At 38.3% G+C, this 26,574-nt stretch overlaps 6 protein-coding genes across 6 annotated transcripts; 2 read left to right on the top strand and 4 right to left on the bottom strand.

The window, feature by feature from the left end:
* The first annotated feature begins 2,236 nt into the window (after positions 1 to 2,236).
* On the top strand, positions 2,237 to 3,749 carry LOC125021330 (olfactory receptor 2AT4-like). The gene has a single exon (XM_047607347.1). It carries the CDS (start codon positions 2,444 to 2,446, stop codon positions 3,461 to 3,463), a length of 1,020 nt encoding a protein of 339 aa, XP_047463303.1. The 5' UTR covers positions 2,237 to 2,443; the 3' UTR covers positions 3,464 to 3,749.
* A 3,850-nt stretch (positions 3,750 to 7,599) lies between these two features.
* LOC125021618 (olfactory receptor 2AT4-like) lies at positions 7,600 to 8,619 on the top strand. The gene has a single exon (XM_047607739.1). It carries the CDS (start codon positions 7,600 to 7,602, stop codon positions 8,617 to 8,619), a length of 1,020 nt encoding a protein of 339 aa, XP_047463695.1.
* Positions 8,620 to 12,516: 3,897 nt separating this feature from the next.
* Positions 12,517 to 15,640, bottom strand: LOC125021619 (olfactory receptor 1-like). Its single transcript, XM_047607740.1, has 2 exons — positions 15,521 to 15,640; positions 12,517 to 13,512 (listed from the first exon to the last, which is right to left on the bottom strand). The coding sequence occupies exons 1-2, from the start codon at positions 15,638 to 15,640 to the stop codon at positions 12,517 to 12,519; spliced, it is 1,116 nt and encodes a 371-aa protein (XP_047463696.1).
* Positions 15,641 to 16,893: 1,253 nt separating this feature from the next.
* LOC125021663 (olfactory receptor 1-like) lies at positions 16,894 to 18,161 on the bottom strand. The gene has a single exon (XM_047607787.1). It carries the CDS (start codon positions 18,018 to 18,020, stop codon positions 17,043 to 17,045), a length of 978 nt encoding a protein of 325 aa, XP_047463743.1. The 5' UTR covers positions 18,021 to 18,161; the 3' UTR covers positions 16,894 to 17,042.
* Positions 18,162 to 20,592: 2,431 nt separating this feature from the next.
* LOC125021665 (olfactory receptor 51F2-like) lies at positions 20,593 to 21,783 on the bottom strand. The gene is made up of 2 exons (XM_047607789.1): positions 21,267 to 21,783; positions 20,593 to 21,223 (listed from the first exon to the last, which is right to left on the bottom strand). The coding sequence occupies exons 1-2, from the start codon at positions 21,688 to 21,690 to the stop codon at positions 20,703 to 20,705; spliced, it is 945 nt and encodes a 314-aa protein (XP_047463745.1). The 5' UTR covers positions 21,691 to 21,783; the 3' UTR covers positions 20,593 to 20,702.
* Positions 21,784 to 24,381: 2,598 nt separating this feature from the next.
* or80a8 (odorant receptor, family 80, subfamily A, member 8) lies at positions 24,382 to 25,353 on the bottom strand. The gene has a single exon (XM_047607742.1). The coding sequence runs from the start codon at positions 25,351 to 25,353 to the stop codon at positions 24,382 to 24,384; it is 972 nt and encodes a 323-aa protein (XP_047463698.1).
* Positions 25,354 to 26,574: the final 1,221 nt, after the last annotated feature.

Below are 26,574 nucleotides of genomic sequence, written 5' to 3' on the forward strand. Positions count from 1 at the left end.
CAATTTGTCCAAAAAACTACTGTCGTCCCATATACTATCCAGCGACCCAATCTCAAATGTATCATGAAATATTTGTGGAAAAATCTTTTTTGTGTTTCAAAAAGTGTAGCCACATTATACATACACAAACAAATACAAATTATATTTATTTTGTTTATTGTTAACAAGAAAAACTAAACTAAATTCTTGAGAGTTTCAATATATCAATTCTCAACATTGTCATTATCAAAGTCAACAAATAATAGAGAATGTGTTCAAAATTGAACAAACAATGAATAAACCATCACAATGGTGATCCTGTCCCATTCTTCTAGAATTACTACTTTTAATTCTTCTAAATTCTTTGGATTGCACTTTGAAACAGACCTTTTGATAATCCACCACAGATTTTCAAGATGGCTCAAGTCCACGGACTGAGCTAGCCACTCTAAGATCTGGATACTGTGCTCCTGCAGCCAAGTTCTACTGGCCCTAGATGTGTGGCAAAGGGCATTATCTTGTTGAAACATCGAGTTTCGATCTCGATGGAACAGTGCACGTGCAGAAGGGGGCAAGTGGGTTCCGGGAATGGCACAATATTTGGCAGAGTTCAATGTGCCATCACAGACAGTAAGATGACCAACAACAGCAGCACTTATGCATCTCCAAACCATGAAACTGCCTCCACCATTTTTGACAGTAGAGACCAGAGAATCTTCTTATTCCTGACTGTCCAGTACTTGTGTGCTTGGGCCCAACAATGTCAGGCCAACCTCTGTCTCTTATTGATCAGGGGCTTCTTGGCAGCCTTGTAGGCCCTTGAGTCATGATCTAAAAGTCGACAGCATACAGTGTGGGTGGAACACTGGATACCAGTTTGGTTTGACCACTGCTGTTGGAGCTACTATGATGTCATCATGCACATGCGGATCAAGATGAGGTAATTTCTTGCTGAAGAAACCCTTGGATGCCCAGATCTTGGTTTGTCTTCCAAGCTGTTGGTTTGGTTTCGTCTGTATTTCTGCAGAGTGGATCCAACTGCTGAAGGACTGCATCTGCACTTACTGGCCATCTAATGGCAGCTGTACCCTTTCTGGCTGAGGATCTATATCTTAAAGCATGTTTCCTGCATGAGGTTCCTTGTTTTAGCCACTTTTATCTCGGAAGAACTTCCAAATGTACTACTTTAAATCGACACGAAGCACAGCAAGAGAAAAATGTGTGTTTAAACAAAAAGCACAGCCTTCATTAGTGGTCATTGGTACCAAAATGATTCAAAATTCTCCTGCGTGTCGTTCCCCCCTCTCTGCATCCCCATTTCCTGTCTTTCTATACTCTCACTTTCAATAAAAGGCTTAAAAGCCCCCAAATATATATGTATATATATATATATATATATATAAAATAAATATAAATATATTAAAAAAAAATCAAATAACCGACAGGAACATGACCTCGTCCTCCACACTAGGTAGCGATATTTGTCTGTTAATACGGTCCCCTTTCCATCGTTCATGCGGCAGACCAGCATTTCAACTACAACCAGATGGATAATATTACAGCTTTTTTAATCAATAATTAATCAATAATGCAATGTACATGCTACTTATGGACATTCTATTTACGGACTACTTATGGATTAAGGCAATAATTATTTTTTTCAGATGCATGTAAACCTACTGTGTTACTGTACTAAAAGACCATCTGTGAATCATCCCACAGTCTGCAAACAAGTGAGTTTGGATTCCACCTCAGCTGTTTTTAATGTATTTTGATTTGTTCCTAAACTGTTTTTTGTGTGTCTGTGTCAAGCTGCATCCTGCTGGGGATGGCTGCTGCAATCAAGGGGTGTCATTGCCATGGGGTGGTGGTGCCTAGTCTGGTCTAGGAGGGTGGTAAAAGTCTAAGTAACATCCACACGAATATCAGGTCAAAACGTTTCCCAGCCGAACATTGTATCTCCTGTCAGTGGTCATAATGTTGTGGGAGACTGGTGTACAGTGTTGGATAAAAACTCAAAACTCAACTAAAAAATTAGCTAACTCTCACAGCAACAATATATCATGACCTTTTTCTTATTAGGATAAGATGAGATGATCAGAGTGGGGACAGGTTACAATCTTGCTCTCTACAGACCAAATTAAAAGGCTTTTACTTGAAAGTAGCAGAAGAACGTATCACCTCTGGAGATCCATGAAGCATACATATATACCGTCGTCTGTCAGATGTGTAGTCATTCTGTTGGTGGAGACAACATCATACACAGCAGAAGCAGGTAATGAGATTAGCTTGAATGATGCTCGTTTGAACTTGGAGAGAATATATTTTGAACACTGTCTGGTTTGAATGTAATGGTTATAATGGCATGAATGTGATTGTGTAATATGATGTGATTTCCTTCTGTGTCAGACTACAGATCTATTATGCAGAGGTCATCCCCAAACACAGACTGTGGAGACCAACTATGTCTTTTCTCAGGACTGTTTTAAATGACTCTGTCCTCATTCGTCCTCCAGGCTTCTATATCATTGGATTTGAGACTTTTCCTTTCATAAGTGTCTATTTCATATTTCTAGCCTTTGTTTATGTAGTTACAGTGTTGTTTAACGGTTTGGTGATCTACATAATTGTTTTTAATCACCGTTTGCACACTCCTAAATTTTTTGCTGTTCTCAACCTTGCAGTGATTGATGTAATACTAAATACTTGTACTATTCCCAGCATGATCAAGGTATTTCTCATGAAGGACAGCTTTATTCCATTTAACCTATGTTTGGTACAAATGTTTGTCTATTATGCTTTTGGGACTTTGGAGTCATATGCACTGGCTATACTTGCCTATGACCGGTTGATTGCAATATGTTTCCCTTTGCGTCAAAACTCAATCAACACAGTGCAGAGTATGTGTTGTATTGTTGGAGTGTCATGGGGGTTTGGTCTGGGAATAATTGCTTTTTCAGTAGGTATAATGACTCAATTGTCTTTCTGCGGGTCTGTGAGAGTGTTCAGTTATTTCTGTGACTACGCACCTGTGTTTAGACTTGCCTGTAACGATTACACAATGCATTGGTGGGCGGCGTCTTTGCTTACTTTCTTGCTTCTTGTACTGCCCTTTACTTTCATCCTTCTATCTTACGTCAGCATCCTGGTGACAGTGTTCAGGATGAAATCTTTGGACAGTCGAGTGAAAGCTTTGGCCACTTGTGTTGAGCATCTGATTCTTGTTGCTGTGTTTTACATTCCCCTCATCATCATTTTTACCATTGGCTTTTATCTGCAGCTCATTGATCCAGACCAGCGTGTCCTGAGCCTGTCGTTGGCCTCTTGCCTCCCACCCTGCATCAACCCTATTGTCTATTCTTTAAAAACCAAAGAGATTAAAATCAGAGTGCAGGCACTGATTAGAAAAAATAATGTTGGTGTAGACCAAAGTAAGAACAAACCTTGGAGAGTTTTTAAAAGGAAGGGAAACATGAGTCCATAAAGGTTTCTGTCACAGCCATTGGTGTACTTTAAGAAACAGCTACACAAAGCCACTATGAATGTATTGTATACCAGCACTTTTTCCCTACTTTTAATTGTTTTCATTTTAGTAACTGAGACTGAGATTTGGTTTACACAGTAAAAGGCTTGTTTGTTAAAGTCATTATCCACCACTCCCTGGTACCAGATATTGGACACATTGTACTGATGAGATTTTGTTTCTGTTTTTTGTCTTTGTCCACTTTGAATAAGAAAACACAGATCTTCTTTAAGCAAGGTCAACATTATGCAATATTAATGTACATTTTCTCTCTCTCTCTCTCTCTCTCTTTCATGTGACCCAATAGTCTCTCTTTTTCTTCTGTGTTTTGTGTGAATTGTGAGTAATGCTTGTTTAACATGGTTTTAAACATTGTTATCCATGTAATCATTAGAATAACATGCATAAATAAAATTAATTTAGTTGCACTGTACTCCACTGCGTGCACTCACATGCATTGCATCTCAGCCATGGACACAACTTGTGATCCTTCAGGTCCAAAGCTGCTTCTCTACCCACTGTCTCACAGCTCCCCAAGAAGTCACTGAGGTCAAGACTGGGATAGAACTGGGTTATGTTTTATGTAGTACTGCTGACTCTGACCTGGCAAGGCTGGTAAAAGCTCTTAAGTGTCAAACTCAATGGTCAAATGCTAAATTTGAAGTCCATGCCGACTGAGGTGGATTGTTTGTGTGCAGGGCAGGTGGATGTTGTAGACAGGACTCAGACAGTAAATACATGACTACAAGTGACCAAACTATAGAGAATAATATGCTGCTATGTACACTCATTTGCAATGTCTGTAACCGTACACTGTGTGTGTGCTCATTTTAATAAATCTCGTACTTTAATGAACCTGATCTCTGTCAATTCCTGTATTACAACAATGTCATTCTCTTACATAGTAAGACACACACAGTTGTGAGAGTAAGTCACTGCAGCTCATATATGTGCTTGTTTGAAAGAGAAATAGGATGTTCAACATTTTGTTTATGCAAAATTGTGTCAGTATAAAATACAACCTTGTTCTTCATTTATCAAACAACTTTTAATATTTGGGAAGATGACATCCACAGTTCTAGGAATTAGATATATTTCTTTATTTATTTTTTATTTATTGACAGAAAATAATTGAGACCCACTGGTATAATGCAATGACCACACAGCCAGCAGCTGCAGAAATTTGTTTCCAGTACATGATTACATTATCAGGTACCAACATCAAATGCAAGTGCACATACATGTGATAGAGGACCAGCAGCATAGAACAATTTAACACATACTGCACATTTTCTGTATTGATAGCTGAATGGTTATGGTTGAATATCTTTTACTGTTCAAGAGAAAGCATGTGCACCAGCTTAAAAGATAAGTGGAGCTGAACATTTGGATAATGAAAAATAAGTTTAAAGTTGTACATTTTGACACTTTAGTGTATGAAACTAAACATGTACAACTCAAATTAAAATGATTTAGTACAAAACATTAGGTTGGAGTGTAGCAAATCTTAATGTAATAATGACTCATAATGTAATAACATCTCACAATGTAATAAAATCATGAGCGCATAACGTAATAACAACTTTGCGCATAATGTATTAATGTAATAACTTAACGCATTATGAGTCTTACTGGTGCCGCTCATGATGTAATAAAAGCTCATAATGTATTAATGGCTAATATTGTGAGAAAAGTGTTGCATTATCATAATGTAATAATGACTCATAATGTAATAACGGCAAAGCCCTCCAGCACCCTAGCGAGGGTAAAGAGCTGGCCCATGGTTCCATATCTGGGACAAAAACCGCATTGTTCCTCCTCGATCTGAGGTTCAAAGGTTATAAAGCCATTCCTTCCACCAGCCAACAATAGCCCCAGTTACTGTCAGCAGCTCCCTGTCCCCACGGTAAAAGGTGGGAGTGAGTTGCCGCCTGCGGCCCTTGAGACGCCAAATGGTTTGCCAGGATCTTATCGGAGCCGACCAATATTCTTCTCTCATAGCCTCACCGAACTCCTCCCATGCCCCAGTTTTTGTCTCAGCAAATGCCTTGACCCAATGTACACTTAGCCATCCGGTAACCGTCAGCTGCTTATGGAGACCCACAGTCCTACCATGCCCTGTGTGTCTCCTTCTTCTTCCCTGGGATATGGTTGAAACTCAGTTGGAGGTGGGAGTTGAAAAGCATCTTGGCAGGTTCTTCCACCAGGCATTACCAGCAGACCCTCACTATTCGTTTGGGCCTACCAGGTCTACCATTCGTTTGGGCCTACCTGGTCTACCATCTGATCCAATTCACCACCAGGTGGTGATCCTCTCTTCATCCAAGTGTCCAACACATATGGTCCCAGGTTAGAAGATATGACTATAAAGTCGACCCTTGACCTACAAACTAGGCCATCATGGTGTCAAGAGCACAGATGAACAACCTTACGTTTGAATATTAGTTATGGACAGACTGTGACTTGCACAAAAGTCCAACAAATGAACACCGCTCAGGTTTAGATGAGGCAGATTATTCCTCCCTCCAGCTCACGCTGTCATTGCCCCAGCAGGGCAATGGAGTCGCCTGTCAGGGCTCAGTCCTGTGTCCATCCTAGGTCCGGCTTCCATAACCCAGGATCAGAGCGCCAAGGTCCACGCCTTGGTCTGCTGCCCGATCCACAATGCACTGCACTCCTAATGCTACTCATGCAGGTGGTGGGCTCAAAGAGAGGTGAGCCCATGCACTCAGTTCGGGCTTGGCCTGGCCGAATGCCATGGGCGAAGGCCCAGCCACCAGGCACTCACCCACAAGCCCCAGCCCCAGGCCTGCCTCCAGGGAGGGGCCCTGGTAACCCCCCGGGCCGGGTACACAGACCCTTGTTCTTCATTCAGGGTCTTCTAAACTGTTCTTTATCTAACAGCTCGGGGTAAGGGGCAAAATGTCCCAGACAGCATAGCCCCTGGGGTTCACCGTGGTAAGATGATGGTTCAAAGAGGAGAAAAGTCTTATCATCTACATTCTATAACCACTTATCCTCAATAGGGTTGCACAGGTTGCTGGAGCCTATCCCAACTGTTATTGGGCGAGAGGCAGGGATTAAGATGGTATTGGAAATGTAATTCCAGCTGTTCTAAGCCGTATTTACTCAGATGTTATGCATATTGTGGTGGTGTGTTATTTGTATTGTGGCAGTTTTCCTAACATTATCTGTTTAAAAATAGCAATACTTCACTCAGCATTCAATATCTCAGTTTGTCTTATTATACTGAACTGTAAACTCTTTATCATGATGCTTTTCATATGGCCAAATTATAAACCAACTAAATAGGCAAATAGGCAACCTGTTAACAGAAGATTAACAAGAAAAATCTTCTGGTCTGGACTACATACACCCATCAAGTACAACATTAAAGCCACCTTCCTAATATTTTGCCTCCAGAAACAGTTCTGAGTCATCAGAGAGTGGACATGGGCCTTCTGAGGGTGTCCTGTGTTGTCTGGGAACAGGATGTTTTTAGTGAGGGCCTTTAGGTCCTATGGGTTGATGATAGGGGCCTCTGTGGATTATCCTACAGATCCTTGATCAGTTTGGGATCTAGTGAGTTTGGGGCCCAGGTCAACACCTTGTGCTGTTTTCCTTCTCTTTCTGAGTTGGTCATAAACCATTTGTGTGTGTGTGTGTGTGTATGTGTGTGTGTGTCAAGCTACACCCTGCTGACGCATGACCTTTTTCGTATTAGGATAAGATGAGATGATCAGAGTGGGGACAGGTTACAACCTTCCTCTCCACAGACCAAATTAAAAGGCTGATACATGAAAGTATCAGAAGAACATATTATCTCTAGAGATCCATGAAGTATTCATATTGTCGACATTGTCGATGTTGGCGTAGTCATTCTGTTGACGGAGACAACATCACACACAGTAGCAGGTAATGAGATAAGCTTGAGCGATTCTTGTTTGAACTTGGAGATTGTTTTTGCATTTGTATTTTGAACACTCTCCGGTTTGAATTTAATGGTTATTGTGTAATATGATGTGATTTCCTTCTGTGTCAGACTACAAATCTATTATGCAGAGGTCATTCTCCAACACAGACTGTTGAGACCAGCTATGTCTTTTCTCAGGACTGTTTTAAATGACTCTGTCCTCATTCGTCCTCCAGGCTTCTATATCATTGGATTTGAGACTTTTCCTTCCATCAGTGTCTACTTCATATTTCTAGCCTTTGTTTATGTAGTTACAGTGTTGTTTAACGGTTTGGTGATCTACACAATTGTTTTTAATCACTGTTTGCACACTCCTAAATTTTTTGCTGTTCTCAACCTTGCAGTGATTGATGTAATACTAAATACTTGTACTATTCCCAGTATGATCAAGGTATTTCTCATAAAGGACAACTTTATTCCATTTAACCTATGTATAGTGCAAATGTATGTCTATTATGCTTTTGCGACTTTGGAGTCATATGCACTGGCTATACTTTCCTATGACCGGTTGATTGCAATATGTTTCCCTTTGCGTCAAAACTCAATCAACACAAAGCAGAGGATGTGTTGTATTGTTGGAGTGTCATGGGGGTTTGGTCTGGGAGTAATTATTTTTTCGACAAGTTTAATGGCACGACTGTCTTTCTGTGGGTCTGTGAGAGTTTTCAGTTATTTCTGTGACTACGCACCTGTGTTTAGACTTGCCTGTAATGATTACACACTGCAATGGTGGGTGTCGTCTTTGCTTACCATCTTGTTTCTTGTACTGCCCTTTACTTTCATCCTTCTTTCTTACGTCAGCATCCTGGTGACAGTGTTCAGGATGAAAAATTTGGACAGTCGAGTGAAAGCTTTGGCCACTTGTGTTGAGCATCTGATTCTTGTTGCTGTGTTTTACTTTCCCCTCCTCATTATTTTCACTATTGGCTTTTATCTGCGACTCATTGATCCAGACCAGCGTGTCCTGAGCCTGTCGTTGGCCTCTTGCCTCCCACCCTGCATCAACCCTATTGTCTATTCTTTAAAGACCAAAGAGATTAAAATCAGAATGCAGGCATGGTTTAGAAAAAATAATGTTGATGTAGACCAAAGTAAGAGCAAACCTTGGAGAGTTTTTAAACGGAAGGGACGCATGAGTCCCTAAAGGTTTCTGTCAGCCATTGGTGTACTTCAACAAACAGCTACACAAATGCACTATGATTCATTGTATACCAGCACTTATTCCCTACTTTTAATTGTTTTAATTTTAGTAATTGCAACTGGGATCAATTAAGATTTGGCTTAGACAGTAAAAAGTTTGTTTGCTAAAGTCATTACCCACCACTCATTGGTGGCTGTACCCCATAGTGAACACACTGGACTGATGAGATTTTGTTTTTGTTTTTTTTGTCCTTTTTCTACTTTCAATGAGCAAATTCTTATGTATTTCACAGAAACGTGACCCCATAGTCTGTCTTTTTCTTCAGTGTTTTGTGTGAATTTTGAGTAATCCTTGTTTGTTTTTAAACATTGTTATCTATGTAATCATAAGAATAAGATACATACATAAATTCCTTTAGTTATCTCTCATAGCTCACAGCAAGATTGAGACAGAACTGAGTTATGTTTTATGCAGCACCGCTGACTCTGACCTGGCAAGGCTGGTAAAAGCTCTTAAGTGTCAAACCCAAAGGTCAAATGCTAAATTTGAAGTCCATGTTGACTAAGGTTGATTGTTTGTGTGCAGGGCAGGTGGATGTTGTAGACAGGACTCAGACAGTAAATACATGACTACAAGTGACCAAACTATAGAGAATCATATGCTGCTATGTACACTCATTTGCTGTGTCTGTGACCGTACACTGTATGTGTGCTCATTTTAATAAATCTTGTACTTTAATGAACCTGATCTCTGTCTATTCCTTTATTACAACAATGTTATTCTTTTACATAGTAAGACACACACAGTTGTGAGAGTAAGTCACTGCAGCATAACCAACCTGTTCATTATATAAAATACAATATGTATTAAACAGGTTTCCCATACTATTTATTTTAGGAGCTCATATATGTGCTTGTTTGAAAGAGAAATATGATGTTCAACATTTTGTTTGTACTCCCACTTCACACTTCTTAAAACCTTAAGAGATCACCAATGGAGCCTAGGCATTAGTCATTAAAAATAAAACCTATAAAACCTATATTACATGGAGAAATGTAGTGATAAGAGCAAAATGTAAGACTTAAAGGTTTGCAGTTCTGGGCTGATTTTTAGGGCTTTTAACATAATTTGTCATTACATGTGTCATGTTAGCCCATATTTTTATTAAATGTGTATCTATACAGTATTAAAATAAAAATATATGCTCTATAAGTATGGAAAAGTGAATACATTTGCATATATGCTTACAAGAAAGGCAGAACAGCCTAATGTATTTGCAAAGTGTTATTGTATGTTATTCAGCAAGTAATGTGAGTGCATTTTCCCAAACGATGGTAAAAAATTAATGAGTGCCTGCCATCTAGTGGGTTTTTGAGTGCAGTGCAAGCTTTTCAATGAATAATTTCCACTGCATACAAATGCCTCGAAATTTCAAGAACCGCATGTCTACATGAACAGACACTTTCTCCTGAATTATGAATAGTATCAATTCTTAAAATTTGTTTGCTTGTTGGACAAAATCAGGAGACTACATTCGCCCCAGGAAAAAAGAGGAGACAAATAGCAGAGAGAGGTGGCTTTGCAACTATCATCTGTTTTTTGACACCCGATAAAGAAGTGAAAGGCTACACTACCCTGCAATCTTCTGATAACCTTTAGCCGTCTACACAAGACTAAACACAAGCAGACGCGTATTAGACAAGGTGGCACCATGTTTAGCTGGTTATTTGTAACCCTGTAAAGAAAAGCTTCACCACTAGATGGTGCCAAGCTAACATTAATTACTGTTTCCAGTTTCCTATTCCAGGTTTCAGCAGCACCTTCAAGAATACCTCTTCTCCATTAATATCAAATACTGTTATCAGTTATAAATTAACCCGTGGTGCTACTTTTCCCACAGCTTGTCATTAATTGTAATAATGAAATGTACTATAATAGATCTTGTTTCAATGGTTGGTTGGTTGGTTGTTGGCCTCCGTATGTAAGAGTGGATACTGTCCAGGCAGTACCACACCTCTCCTTCAGTTCTGCATCTCCCCCTCAACTCGATAAGGATGAGCTAATACAGAATCAAATATGACTTGTCCCATGACACCACACAAGACATAAAACACACAATAAGTGTAGGTAAGAACAAGGGTAGCTGATCCTGTATAAAGATACATACAATATATGTAGATAAACACACCAGACAGTATTAAGAATTAACATCTCTTCTAAATGTGTGCGAGCATCACAAAGGCCCTGCAAGTAGTATGTAATAATATTGGTTGTGTACTGCACTGTGTCCATTTTTCTTTCAGTCTTGGTTTCATTCAGTACAGTGGTGGACACCCTTAAAAAAATCACATATCTCAAATATTATCATGAAATACTTGTGGACGAATCTTTTTTTGTGTTTCAAAAGGTGTGGCTGCATTAGACAGACACACACATTTTTTTTTTTTATTGACAGGTTCAATATGTCAGTTCTCAACATTGTATCATAGTCAACAAATAACATGTGAATGTGTTCAAAACTGAACAAAAAATAAATAAACCATCACATCATCAAATTAATATTTAGTACTCCTGCCATTAGCAGCAGTAGAGCTCTAATCCTGGCTGGCATGTTCCCCACAGGGGTAATCCTGTAATCTTAATTCTTCTAAATTCTTTGGCTTGCACCACACAGAATGTGGTCTGCACCTGTGGATCACGATGCAGTCACTTCTTGTTGAAGAAACCTTTGGACGTTTGTCTTCCAAGCTGTTTGTTCGTCTGTATTTCTGCAACAAGGGCTGCATCTGCACTTTTAACCACTTTTGTCTGGCAAGAACTTTCAAATATACTGGCTTTATATAGACACGAATCACAGCAATTGAAAAAATGGCTGTTTTAACAAAAAGCAGGGACTTCATTAGTGGATCACTGGTACCAAAATGTCGTATTTTGAATGTGACACTAAAAGAAATTGCAATTGAAGATGTAGGACTGATTCTTAATGCAATATTTCACAAATGCATGGGGCGTCGGAAAACCTTTTCCCCCTGTATGTTATTCATCACACCTTGGATCATATAACATGAGACAAACCTCATTACTTCACATCTCTCTCCACTTTTAAGAATCAAATAAATATTTAAAAGTCACAAAACATATAAATACGACCCTGGCTGTTTGTGGTGAACAGTAACATTTTGCAAAAATTGATGATGAGGTGTGATTAACACAATGTTTGTTTGAGATAACTTTTAGATAGAGTATGAGGACTCCAAGATTGAAAATCAGTGAAAACGTAATGTCAGTATATATACTATACATGTATATTGCAATGTAAAATACAGAATTAATTGAGATCATTTAATAGTGTTGCAGCCGCTCAGTTGTACAATTACAAAATAGACAAGACAGATGGTTAAATGAATTTCCATATTTAAATTATTTTTAAGCAATGCAACAAAATATGATGACATTTAGAGAGAATTACTACAGAAGCCCTAAGTGCATATTCACACATACTACCAGTGACAACGAGTTCATTTCCTCTGTTTTCTTGGGATCTAGAGTCATTTATTTCATTATCTCTGGAAAACAAAGTTGTGTTTTCTCGAGATCTTGATATATTTAATTTGAGAGAGTTCCATCACGCTTGACCTGCTGACCAATTAATGCCCTGAACACTAATGTAAGAAATGTTGTAAGTAATGTTGTAATAACAATAATAATAGGCTAATGTAAGAGGTCTACTGTAAGGGGAGCCGCTTGTTTTGTGCTTTAATGTTTGCTAGATATCAATTGTGGAGATCTTGAGAAAACAGAGGAAATTAACTCGTTATCACAGGAAAATGGAGGAGATAATACGTGTGACTGTACGACCGCTTAGGGCTTCTGTAGACAACGTGATAGCAGTGATAGAGTTCACAATTTTGTGGTTGTGTTAGTAAGTCTATTCCTTTTGCAAAGCTTCTTGATAGCACTCAGCACTTCTTCTGTCTTCAGAGAGTATACAATAGGATTAAGAAAAGAAGGTATGGTGCGTGTCAACGAGGAGTTTATGATCCTAGCGTTTGGATGGATGTTAGAGGCTAATGAAGCTATCTTGTTGCCCACAATTGGTAGGAAAACCACAGCAACAAGTATCAGGTGAGAACTACAAGTTTTCAGCGCTCTGAGTCTTTCTTCTCCCGACGCAGTCCTGTTCAGAGCGATGGAGATGCAAACATATGTGATAGCTATTAAAATAAGAGGAATGAAGACAATTATAGTGACAATAAGAAATGATACTGTGTAACTTAAGGACTTATCGTTACAAGCCAGACTATATACCGGGCCATAATCACAGAAAAAGCTTTTTATCACCAAAGATCCACAGAACGACAGGCGATCAATAATTCCAACCAGGAATGATACTGCACCCAACAAGAAAATCCACGTAAACAGCAGCATTGCAGCAACCACTCTAGTAGTCACAAAACTGTGATACCTTAAAGGGAAGCAAATGGCTATAAATCTGTCATATGCCATAGCCACAAGAGTCCACGACTGCACACCACCAAAGAACACAACAAAGAACGTATAACTCAAACAAGCCTCGTAGACGATGTATCTCCTGTCAAACAAAAATGTGTCCAAGAGTTTCGGGATGAGAGCAGTGCTCCCACACAGATCTGTCAAAGCCAGGTTGAACGCAATCATGTACTTTGGGGTATGAAGAGTCTTCACCAGGTAAATAACTGAGAGGAGGAGGCCGTTCCCGATAACAGTCACGATGTAGACAAAACACAGGAAGACGTAGTAATACTTTACATGAGGAATGTTGGAAAACCCACTCAGATAGAACTTTGCAGGACGAACAAATGTGGTGTTAGATACGGCCATTGCTTTCCCTTCTAAACTCGTCACAAATATGTTTCCCTTGATGTAAAAAGAGAAAATAACTCATTTAAATAAAGCAATAAAACACAATGAAGTTGCTTCATAGGAATAATTGTTGACACTATGAAGTACACTAATGTGTATTAAGGTGTACTATGAGAGGTCTGCCATTTATATTTTACCTCTGTGGGGCAGAAACACTGCAGGTAGCTGTCACATGGTCCTAAATGGGTTATTAATACACTTCAACATGTAACTGCCCCACACTTTGTGTCATCTATGAGCTGATGCAACTGTTAATTATTGTCACTGGAACACAAAATCATTAAGGCATTAAAAATTAATGCAACGCAGAAACCTTATACTGCAAATCACTGAGTAGACTGTCATGATGATTAGATAAATTCAGTCAATATGAAGGTTACTGAGATTCCACACAAAACTGATGTGATGCATTTAAGGGGAAAAAAATATAAAAGAACAAACCTAAAATAACCTAACTGCACAAGTACCTATAAACTGAGTGTCAGTCATCACCAAATGGAAAAATATGGCACAACAGTGACATCATAAAAACGAAAAAGAGGCTGGAAACAACTTTACAGGAGATGCAGGCCTTTCTGCTAAGTTCTGGTTGCTCCCTTGGTTGCTGTGACAACTAACTCCCTACTCTTCATCTGTCCGACCTCTGGGGCAGGCTGGCAACATGCACGCACACCCAGGCATGTTAGTTTGAGGCTGCTTTTCTTCTGATGAAACTGGGGCTTCTGTGACAGTCGTGCAAAGCTCAAGTACTACTGAATTTTGAAAGAACCTTTGAGGATCTTCTAGAAAGCTCAAGAGAATTTTCACTCTTTGGCATCAATGAAGCATGTTTCAGCAGTGTCCAAGCTTAAGCTGCTTTACTACATTATCCTCCACTGTGGTTCCACTTACTTCTTCTAATATCTTTGTTGGAAAGGCTTCAATTGATAAAGACAGCCCCTCTGTGTTCAAACTGACAAAAGTCATCTTTCAAATTCTCCTACTGTAAATCTTGCACATATCTATTCAAGACATTGTTATAGGTATCTAATGATGTTTATGCCTTCAACTTTTATGTAGCTGCTGGGTTTCTCAATTAGGTCCATGTAAATGTCTGCCTATTGCATGGTGGGCAGTCCTGTTAACAAATTATGTTAAATTAATCATTATCTGGGGGATTTTTGTTACACGTTAATGCTAATGCTAACCGCTAACTAACGCAATGTTAGTTATAAGTTTCAGGGATCTCCAAGCAGAAATTGCATTTACTACGTTACCCTCCATAGTGGTTCCACTTATTTCTTGTAATATCTTTGATGGAAAGGCTTCACTTGATAAAGACTGACCAGACTTTGTCCCCTCTGTGTCCTCCTTTGGTCAAATCGTCCATCCAGTGAGTGAGAGTGGAGGTCCGTGAATGTAGTCCCATCAGAGTCAACTTTTTGAAATAATACTCATGGTCTTGGTGTGTGAGTGTATTAGTATATTCTCTAAAATATGTGTTTCCCTCGTCGATTCTTGCCAAAACCAAGTCCAAGTCCATTGAAATATGCTAACTGCCGTTTACAAGGATGTACTGTAGACGTCATGAATGGACGTGCAGTAGACATCAAAAAAAGAGGTCGTCTGGAGTAACAGTCTGCACCTTCAGGTGACCCGAATTAGAGGTGCAACAAAGACTTGGAAAAGATGTTGTTCAGACGTCTCTGCGCAGTGGGAAGGACGTACTGTAGACGTCATGAATGAATGTGCAGTAGACGTCAAAAAAAAGTTGTCGTCTGGAGTAACAGTCTGCACCTTCATGTGACCTGAATTAGACGGAAAAAATGACTTGGAAAAGACGTCGTTTAGACGTCTCTTTGTGCAATGGGATAGTGTTAGAGATGAGTTGCCTTCAGTTAAGCCCCTCGACTCAAGAAATGTGACATTGCTTACACACCGTGAAGGAGTCTGCTCAAGCCCCTGGTCAAAGCCCCCAACGTTTTATAGTAGGGGCAAAACAACGACAACGAGGTCCGTTCACCTCTTTCACTGACCACACCGTGTAGCCGTTCCTGCAGTAGTAGAGGCAGCAGCGGTGGGAAAGTAACCTATGAGCATAACCTTTGCTCTGCCAAGAAGAAGAGTGCTCTGTCCTCCTCATTCAATCAGCATGTTGACATGCACGTGAAAAAAAACTAATTATTGCCTTAATCGGAATATTACTGGACAAAGCGCGTGTAAGTATGTTACTCCAGCTAACATCGGAGTTGTCCTTATCTGATTAAGACACCCAGATAATGCGACCAGAAATCAATTTTCACCCGCATGCATACGCCTTAATTGGAGTTAAACTAGACAGCAACCGCTGTGCTGGCGTATGACCCCAAAAAAGTAAACTCCAAGAAAGCCAGTCACAGAAGAAGGTTAACAGCAACAAAGATCTCCACTGCATGTAAACTGGGACAAGGATCGCATTCCGAAAGCACGGCTGCATGATTAATCGAATTTTGATCGCGATTTTGATTTTGGCTTCTCACGATCATAAAACACTGTAATCGAAGAAAAACGATTAATATGCCGTACGACGTGTATGCAAGTTCCTGCGCTGTAAAAGCACCGTGAACGCACCTCTGTCTTGTGCATTTAAAGTTCTGCCATAAACTGGTCTATGACAAAGTATTGAAGGAGCAAAAGACCCAAAAAAAAACGCAGTAACTTCAGCCACCTCCACCACAACACAGTCCTCCATTGAGGACACTCTTTACAATGCAACTCCATATCCCAACAGCACGATCATGTAGGAGGATGCTGTTGTTGTTTATGGTGCTGTGAAACTGGCTTGAATTAAACACTGTGTTTTTGATATTTAGCCTAGCCCACTGACTAAAATGTTGTTGTCAATATAATAGAAAAAAAAAACTTCAAAACTATTGAATATATTTAGCTATTTAAATTGCGTTGTGTTTTGTCCAAATTAACATATTTCAGTAAGAACTGAATCTACAACTACCTGCTAACAGTCTTCATGACAATAGTGGAAATTTAGTAACGCAAAAGTCAGAGTGACTTATTATTATTGTGATCACACAATGATGATTTAGAGAAAGCAGTTTCCTTAATTTCATCCACGTTTCCCTCACTTTAGTTTTGTTCTTGCATCCACTCACTCCCACACTCAAGACATGAGCTGAGATTTAAAGAATATGAAAAGACTTAGACGATTTAAAATATAACATAATTTTTCATAAATAATTAAAATAACAATACATGGTATTCTAATATCCATGCAATCAAACCCTAAGCTCCATCCTATGAATACCAAAATCTTACAATATAGGTAAACCATATTGCTGATGATTTTGAAAGGTGTCATATTGTAAACAAAGTATACTGACATCGGTGATTTCATTTTGTAATAGTGAGCTTTATGTCATCTAGCTAGTACAATATAATTAAACTATTTTATTTGGTCTTGTGATACAGTACAGGAAAGGCAAAAATAACAGTGTAACAATTTCAACTTAAACACTTCATACATCATTATAGTCTAGTGATAAATTTCACTATTTCGTGGTTTTGTTAGTAAGTCCATTTCTTTTGCAAAGCTTCTTGATAGCCCTCAGTACTTCTTCTGTCTTCAGAGAGTAAACAATAGGATTAAGAAACGGAGGGATGGTGTGCGTCAAAGAGGAGTTTATGATCCTAGCGTTTGGATGGACAGTAGAGGTCACTGCAGCCACGTTGGTGCCCACCAGTGGTAGGAAGAAAACAGCAACAAGAATCAGGTGAGAACTACAAGTTTTCAGAGCTTTCATACGTTCTTCTCCTGACGCGATCCTGCTCAGAGCGATGGTAATGCTAACATAAGTGAGCCCTATTAATATAAGAGGAATACATAAGACAGAAATAAAAGCAACATATGCCACGATGTTGTTTAAAGATGTATCGTTACAGGCCAGAAGATATACTGGTGCATGGTCACAGTAAAAGCTTTTTATCACCAAAGATCCACAGAACGACAGGCGATCAATGAGCCCCACAGCAAATGCCACTAGACTCAACAAGAAAATCCACGCAAACAGCAGCATTGCAGCAACCACTCTAGTAGTCACAAAACTGTGATACCTTAAAGGGAAGCAAATGGCTATAAATCTGTCATATGCCATAGTCAGAAGTGTCCACGACTGCACACCACCAAAGAACAAAACAAAGAACATATAACTCAAACAAGCCTCGTAGACGATGTATCTCCTGTCAAACAAAAATGTTTCCAAGAGTTTTGGGATGAGAGCAGTGCTCCCACACAGATCTGTCAAAGCCAGGTTGAACACAATCATGTACTTTGGGGTATGAAGAGTCTTCACCAGGTAAATAACTGAGAGGAGGAAAACATTCCCGATAACAGTCACGATGTAGACAAAACACAGGAAGACGTAGTAATACTTTACATGAGGAATGTTGGAAAACCCACTCAGATAGAACTTTGCAGGACGAACAAATGTGGAGTTCGATACGGCCATGGCTTTCTCTTCTGAGCCCATTGTGAATATGCGTTTCCCTTGATGTAAAAAGAGAAACTAACAAGACAGATAATAAAGAAAGATACAGTTATTTGATACAAATGTCTGAAACTAAATGCACAGTGCACAAAAGTGAACAGCACTGTGAGAGACCTGCTATTTATATCTTCATTTCTCAGTAAGGAACCACAGGTTGCTGTGTTACGTGGCCACTGAGTTATTGGTGAAATGATGTAACTGACTCTGTTAATTATGACCACTGGATGCTCAATCAGTAATGTCACAAAAAGTAAATCAGGTAAAAAAAAAAATAAAAAACAGGACACTATTCCACTCAACACTTTAAACAATTCGTTATAGTTAGTGAATTAAATCGTGTTGTGTTTTGATCAGACAACTGAAATATCTTTCTCAATGGATAGTGGGGGTTTTGAATTTGAGTTGTCCTCTTAAATCATATGTGTTGCCACTTGTTTTCAAAAAAATCTTTAATGTTTTTGGTAAGAGGTCATTCCAAGCTTTAAATATAATGTGAGCTGTTCTAAAATGTACTAGGTCCCGAAATTTCAGGGTGCCAGACTTCAAAAACAAGTGATTTGTTTGCTCCCAGTACTGAGAGTTATGTTCTAATCCTGCAGTGCTTTTATAAGTATTTTCCCAAACTTCTACACAGTATGACAGGAAGGGGACAATAAGTGTGCAGCAAAAAGTGTATTAAAAAGTGTATTTTTCTGATCTAAGATATGTCTGGTTTTCCCATTGTTCCAACAGTGCAGGAGATCTTTGAACATATCTATATATATCTTATGTGGGGTCTCCAGCACAGTTTGCGGTCAATAAAAATGTCAAGGAAGTTGATTTCATAAACTATTTCAATTTCTCTGAAATCAATTTTCATATAAACCTTAGTATTTTCAAAAATCATACAGTTTGTTTTGCTCAAGTTTAATCATAGCTTATTTAAATTAAACCAACATTTTACTTTCAACATTTCACAACGTACAACATCTACCACCCGCTGCAAATCCTCTCCACAACAAAAGATATTCATACTGTACCATCCGCAAAAACAATCAATGTCAGCACAATTTCAGCAGATGTAACACAAGTCCGTGGATCCTTAAAGTTGCTTAGTTGAAGTTTTCTGTATTACAACAATATTATGACCCCTTCCTTTATGCCAGCTGTGGCTCACCTTGCAAAAAAAGATCTTTGTGCATATTTCTTTTCTCCCTCTGGGCTAAGCCACGGATCTCTCACAATCTTAGATCCGCCCTGGCCAAGACTTTAATACTACAGAAAATTTGAATCCTATAGAAAATGTTGAAATGACGTAAGAATGGGGGCGATTCAACAGCATGATCGTGTAGGAGGATGCTGTTGTTGTTTATGGTGCTGTGAAACTGGCTTGAATTAAACACTGTGTTTTTGATATTTAGCCTAGCCCACTGACTAAAATGTTGTTGTCAATACAATAGAAAAAAAACTTCAAAACTATTGGATATATTTAGCTATTTAAATTGCGTTGTGTTTTGTCCAAATACACATATTTCAGTAAGAACTGAATCTACAACTACCTGCTGACAGTCTTCATGACAATAGTGGAAATTTAGTAATGCAAAAGTCAGAGTGACTTATGTCACACCGTGTTGAGGGTGTCTTGTCTTGGGTTTGTTTTGTCCTGTCATTTCCTCTTTTATTTTGAAAAGTAATTCTCCTCTCGTTTCAGGTCACTTGCCCTTCCTCATGTGTCTCAGTCTGATTGTCCTAAGTGTTTCCACCTGTCCCCTATTTCCCTCCATGTGTTTAAGTAGTCTGTGTTCCCCTTGTCTTGTGCCAGAGTGTCATTGTCCTTGTCCTGCACCAGAGCCTTGTTCCATGTCCACAGCCATAGTAGTTGCCCAAGTAAGCCATTTACACCTCTCGAAGAGTGATTTTTTGTTTAATTCTTTCCATAGTTTAGATTCATAGTCCTTCTTTTTTCCTCCATTCTGAGCGTTTTGTGTTTCTCGATTTGTTTCTTTTGATTAGAGTTTTTTCCTCCTCCTGGAGAGTTTTTTGTTTCTCATTATTCAGAGTTAGTGTCCAGGTTTTTATAGCCATTTGTTTGTCACTCTGTCTGAGTTCTCCGGTGAATTCAATAAAAGCCTTTTTGTTATTTAATATCTCTGGATCTGAGTACTGCTTCGAGTCTCGGCCTGACAACTTATTATTATTGTGATCACACAATGATGATTTAGAGAAAGCAGTTTCCTTAATTTCATCCACGTTTCCCTCACTTTAGTTTTGATCTTGCGTCTCACTCACTCCCACACTCAAGACATGAGCTGAGATTTAAAGAATATGAAAAGACTTAGACGATTTAAAATATAACATAATTTTTCATAAATAATTAAAATAACAATACCTGGGATTCTAATATCCATGCAATCAAACCCTAAGCTCCATCCTATGAATACCAAAATCTTACAATATAGGTAAACCATATTCCTGATGATTTTGAAAGGTGTCATATTGTAAACAAAGTATAATGACATCGGTGATTTCATTTTGTAATAGTGAGCTTTATGTCATCTAGCTAGTACAATATAATTAAACTATTTTATTTGGTCTTGTGATACAGTACAGGAAAGGCAAAAATAACAGTGTAACAATTTCAACTTAAACACTTCATACATCATTATAGTCTAGTGATAAATTTCACTATTTCGTGGTTTTGTTAGTAAGTCCATTTCTTTTGCAAAGCTTCTTGATAGCCCTCAGTACTTCTTCTGTCTTCAGAGAGTAAACAATAGGATTAAGAAACGGAGGGATGGTGTGCGTCAAAGAGGAGTTTATGATCCTAGCGTTTGGATGGACAGTAGAGGTCACTGCAGCCACGTTGGTGCCCACCAGTGGTAGGAAGAAAACAGCAACAAGAATCAGGTGAGAACTACAAGTTTTCAGAGCTTTCATACGTTCTTCTCCTGACGCGATCCTGCTCAGAGCGATGGTAATGCTAACATAAGTGAGCCCTATTAATATAAGAGGAATACATAAGACAGAAATAAAAACAACATATGCCACGATTTTGTTTAAAGATGTATCGTTACAGGCCAGAAGAAATACTGGTGCATGGTCACAGTAAAAGCTTTTTATCACCAAAGATCCACAGAACGACAGGCGATCAATGAGACCAAGCGTAGACTCAACAAGAATACAAACAGCAGCATTGCCAGCAAAATCTTCAGTCACAAAACACTGAGATACACCTTGTAGTCACAAAACTGTGATACCTTAAAGGGAAGCAAATGGCTATAAATCTGTCATATGCCATAGTCAGAAGTGTCCACGACTGCACACCACCAAAGAACACAACAAAGAACATATAACTCAAACAAGCCTCGTAGACGATGTATCTCCTGTCAAACAAAAATGAGTCCAAGAGTTTTGGGATGAGAGCAGTGCTCCCACACAGATCTGTCAAAGCCAGGTTGAACACAATCATGTACTTTGGGGTATGAAGAGTCTTCACCAGGTAAATAACTGAGAGGAGGAAAACATTCCCGATAACAGTCACAATGTAGACAAAACACAGGAAGACGTAGTAATACTTTACATGAGGAATGTTGGAAAACCCACTCAGATAGAACTTTGCAGGACGAACAAATGTGGTGTTCAATACGGCCATGGCTTTCTCTTCTGAGCCCATTGTGAATAGGCGTTTCCCTTGATGTAAAAAGAGAAACTAACAAGACAGATAATAAAGAAAGATACAGTTATTTGATACAAATGTCTGAAACCAAACTCACACCTAAATGCACAGTGCACAAAAGTGAACAGCACTGTGAGAGACCTGCTATTTATATCTTCATTTCTCAGTAAGGAACCACAGGTTGCTGTGTTACGTGGCCACTGAGTTATTGGTGAAATGATGTAACTGACTCTGTTAATTATGACCACTGGATGCTCAATCGCTAATGACACAAAAAGTAAATCAGATAAAAAACAGGACACTATTCCACTCAACACTTTAAACAATTCATTATAGTTAGTGAATTAAATCGTGTTGTGTTTTGATCAGACAACTGAAATATCTTTCTCAATGGATAGTGGGGGTTTTGAATTTGAGTTGCCCTCTTAAAACATATGCGTTGCCACTTGTTTTCAAAAAAATCTTTAATGTTTTTGGTAAGAGGTCATTCCAAGCTTTAAATATAATGTGAGCTGTTCTAGAAAGTACTAGGTCCCGAAATTTCAGGGTGCCAGACTTCAAAAACAAGTGATTTGTTTGCTCCCAGTACTGAGAGTTATGTTCTATCCCCATTGATCTTTTTTCGTAGGGCGCTAATCCTGCAGTGCTTTTATAAGTATTTTCCCAAACTTCTACACAGTATGACAGAAAGGGGACAATAAGTGTGCAGCAAAAAGTGTATTAAGTTTTCTGATCTAAGATTTGTCTAGTTTTTCCCATTTTTCCAACTGTTCTGGAGATCTTTGAACATATCTATATATATCTTATGTGGGGTCTCCAGCACAGTTTGCGGTCAATACAAATGTCAAGGAAGTTGATTTCATAAACTATTTCAATTTCTCTGAAATCAATTTTCATATAAACCTTAGTATTTTCAAAAATCATACACTTTGTTTTGCTTAGGTTTAATGATATTTGAATTAAATCAACATTTTATTTTCAACATTTCACAACTTATAACATCTAAGACCTGCTGCAAATCCTCTCCGCGACAAAAGATATTCGTACCATTGTCAAAAACCATCAATGTCAGTGCATTAGAGACTTGCATAATGTTATATATATATACACATACAATAAACAATTTTGGTCCCGAGATTGACCCTTGTGGGACACCAGAGGTAATGTCTGAACATGCTGATCTGAGATTGCCCAACACCTACTGCTTCCTATTCCAGATATATCTTTGTAACTAATTTTCACTTTCTATAACCCCTTGTCCTTTAGAGCCTATAGCAGCTGTCACTAGGGCAGAGGCAGGGTAAACCCTGGACAGGTCATGACTCTAATGCAGGGCTAACACAGAGACAGAAACAGAAACAGAAACCACACTCACACCTACGGCCAACTTAGAATCACCAATTAGTACCCATACAAGTACCCGGAGAGAACCCACGCAAACACAGGGAGAACATGCAAACTCAGCACAGAAAGGCCCCAGTCGGCTGGTGGATTTGGACCAGGTCTAGGTGGGTGAGTGACACAGTCTTAGTAAAGCCAGGTCCAAGTATTTCCCAGCACACATTGCATTGTTACAAGACGGTCAATGTTATTTATGTTATTTACTCATCCTTCTAGTGTAATTAATGTTGAGGCCGATCAGGGCGGCTGTGGCTCAGTAGAGCAGGCTGTCCATGAACCAGATGGTTGTCCGAGTTGCTCCAAGTGCGTGGCACTGGTGGGTGTGAATGGTGGGTGTGCTTGCATGAGCGAATGAGTAGATGTGTCAGTGACTGTCAAGTAAATTTGAGTACCAATATGTAGAAAGGAGCTATTAAAAAAGCGAGACCATTGATAATCGAACACATCAAATACTTTTCTCCGTATAATATTAACATTTTATCTTCTCTACAGCAGTACCTTCATAGTGATATGCATGTTCAATTGAACTATTAAGCTAAACAAAGCTGCTCTCCTCATATGTGAGAATACATTTTAAATGTATTTGTAGAGGTTACAGGGTTACTCCAACATAGTACAAATACTATAAACATTAAACATGAAGAGTTTATTCAGTGATTTTAGAGTTTAGTTATATACCTACTTGGCTGTTACAAGTATAATAAATGGTCACATTTAGATTGGAACATAGCATCGTACAATGAATTGCATTCATGAAACTAAGTTCTCCCTCTAGGTAATTATTAAATATCACCAATTTCAGCACAACAGCAATTTAAAAACAAATTTCATTTGTTGTGTTGTCTGTTCTTAATATTTTGTCAAATTTGTAAAAGGAAAAATAATAATTTTTTGTGTTAATTATGCATGATATATAAAGGCCGACATTTCTACGCATTAAGACAGCTATATGTGAAGTACGCAGAGTATAGGTACTGACAAAATATATATGATAATCTCACATTATCATTTATTTCATAACACCTGCATAGTCAGAGAAAAACATAGTTAAAAAATATCGTGTATTTTGTAGAACAGCTGAATAATTTGAACTGTAAGTGTTTTTAAAGGCAAAAATACATATACATAATACATTTAATAAATTTTAACCAGACAAAAGTAAAATACAAGAAAAATATTGATAATATTGTGTCTGTCTGTTAATGTGTCTGATGCAACATTTTAAAATGACTGCTGACATAACTTTAATCATTTTTTGTGTTTTTTTATGGAACAGAAAAACATGCTCTAATTTTCGGTTGCAACTGTAAATTGTCGTTTGACTTTCAACAACTTCTTCAAAGAGTCTTTGATTTCTTGAGTCTGTAAAACATAAATGATTGGGTTTAACACAGGAGGGATGACAGCAGTCAACGACAGGTTTATGATCCTGGCATTTGGATGTATTGTGCTCCAAAAGTTATAAACAATTGTAATAGGGAGGAAATAGATTGTCACTAATGAAAGATGACCTGTGCACGTTTTAAAAGCTTTCAATCTTTCTCGACCTGTAGAAATTTTTGCCAAGGTATATGCAATACAACAGTAACTTGCCAAGATAAAAGCCAGAGGAAGCCAAAGAATAAGAATTGGTGCCAAATTAGCTATTGCAAGACTGGGCGTAATATCATTGCAGCCAAGCCGGAACATAGGGCCATGGTCACAGAAATAGCTGTTAATAACCACAGACTTACAGAAGGAAAGTCTTGTGAGAAGCCCAGTCGCAATGAGTGTAATAGCAATGACATAGATCCAGAAAAACGCAATCAAATACAGCATGAGCCTGTGGGTCACCTTCACATGATAATGCAGTGGAAAGAGGATAGCTACCAGTCTGTCAAAGGCGAGTGTAACCAGATTTAAAGACTGCATTGAAAGTAAAGCAAAGCAAAAAAACATGAATGCCAAACAGTCATTATAGGCAACATAGAGATGATTGAACAGAAAGATGTCAATAACTTTTGGCACCAGAGCCGAGCTACTTAACACGTCTGTCAATGCCAGGCTAAAAACTGCCATATATTTAGGACTTCTCAAAGTATGATCTAATATTATTACAGTAATCACTGTGCCGTTTCCGATCACTGACAGAATGTAAATAAAAAAGAGAAAGACAAAGTAATACTTAATATTAGGTATGCCAATAAAACCACTTATGATGAAATACGGAGGCCGCACAAAGGTAATGTTTTTCCCAAGAGCTGAGTTGAAAAATTCCATTTGAAGATTAGTTAGCTTTTTGTTAATCTTAGAACTTATATCGAGTGCTTTCTTCACCAAGCCCTGTTTAGCGAAGAGTGGCTAGAGAAATAAGCAGTACTGCAGTACAGTGCTGTCATTTATAGAAGCTGTCTGTTCCCTTGTGTTAACTCTACAGCAGCTTGAGGCCCAGTTAGATATGTCAGTGGGCATGCAAATGTACTATAAGCACATCCTGATGGACCTGATTTACCTGGATTTGTTTTTCTTGCTCGGACATTAAATATGTATTTACGTAAATGTATCTTTGTCTGTATGTGAACAATCTATGGTCCCCTCCAAAAGTATTGGAACAGCAAGGCAAATTCCCTTGTTTTTGTTGTTCACTGAAGACATTTGGGTTTAAAATCAAAAGATGAGTATGAGACAAAAGTTCAGAATGTCAGCTTTTATTTCCTGGTATTTACAACCAGGTTTTAGACTGGCCAAGTCAATCACCTGACCTTGACCCAATTGAACATGCATTTCACCTCCTGAAGACGAGACTGAAGGGAGAAACTCCCCGAAACAAACAAGAACTGAAAGAAGCTGTGGTGAAAGCCTTGAATAGTATAACAAAAGAAGAATGCAACAGTTTGGTGATGTCGATGGGTCGCAAGTTTGAGGCAGTCATTGCAAGCAAGGGTTATGCCACCAAATATTAAATGTTATTTAATTTAAGATTATTTGTTCCATTACTTTTGCTCACCTAAATATGCTGTGGTGTAATACAAACTGTGATGTATCCTACACTGTAAAAAAAAAAAGTAATATAACAGAATTCTACTGTCTATTTTTACAGATTATTTCTGTATTTTAAAAATACAGAAACAATCTGGACAATCAACGGAAAAGACTGCAATTTTACATGTAAGATGTAAAATAACATGAAATCACCGTAACTGTGAACATAGGTGTGAAAATGTGATATTTCTGTTCATTCACAAAGAAACACATTAGAAATACAGATATTTATTGTTAAAATATGTTCACAAATGTATTGTAATTTTACAAATATTTGTATGTTATTTAATGGAATAAACTGTAAAATTCAACAAAACTTAAAACTTAAAAAAATCATTTAAAATTACTGAGAAATTAATAGTAAAATAACCATTTAACACTGTAGGCTATTGTGTGTGTATAAATATGCAATCCAATGTAAATCACAACGTCTTGAATTATTTCACAGCATGTCTGAAC

The sequence above is a fragment of the Mugil cephalus genome, chromosome 15 (assembly GCF_022458985.1).
Source record: "Mugil cephalus isolate CIBA_MC_2020 chromosome 15, CIBA_Mcephalus_1.1, whole genome shotgun sequence".
NCBI lineage: Eukaryota > Metazoa > Chordata > Actinopteri > Mugiliformes > Mugilidae > Mugil > Mugil cephalus.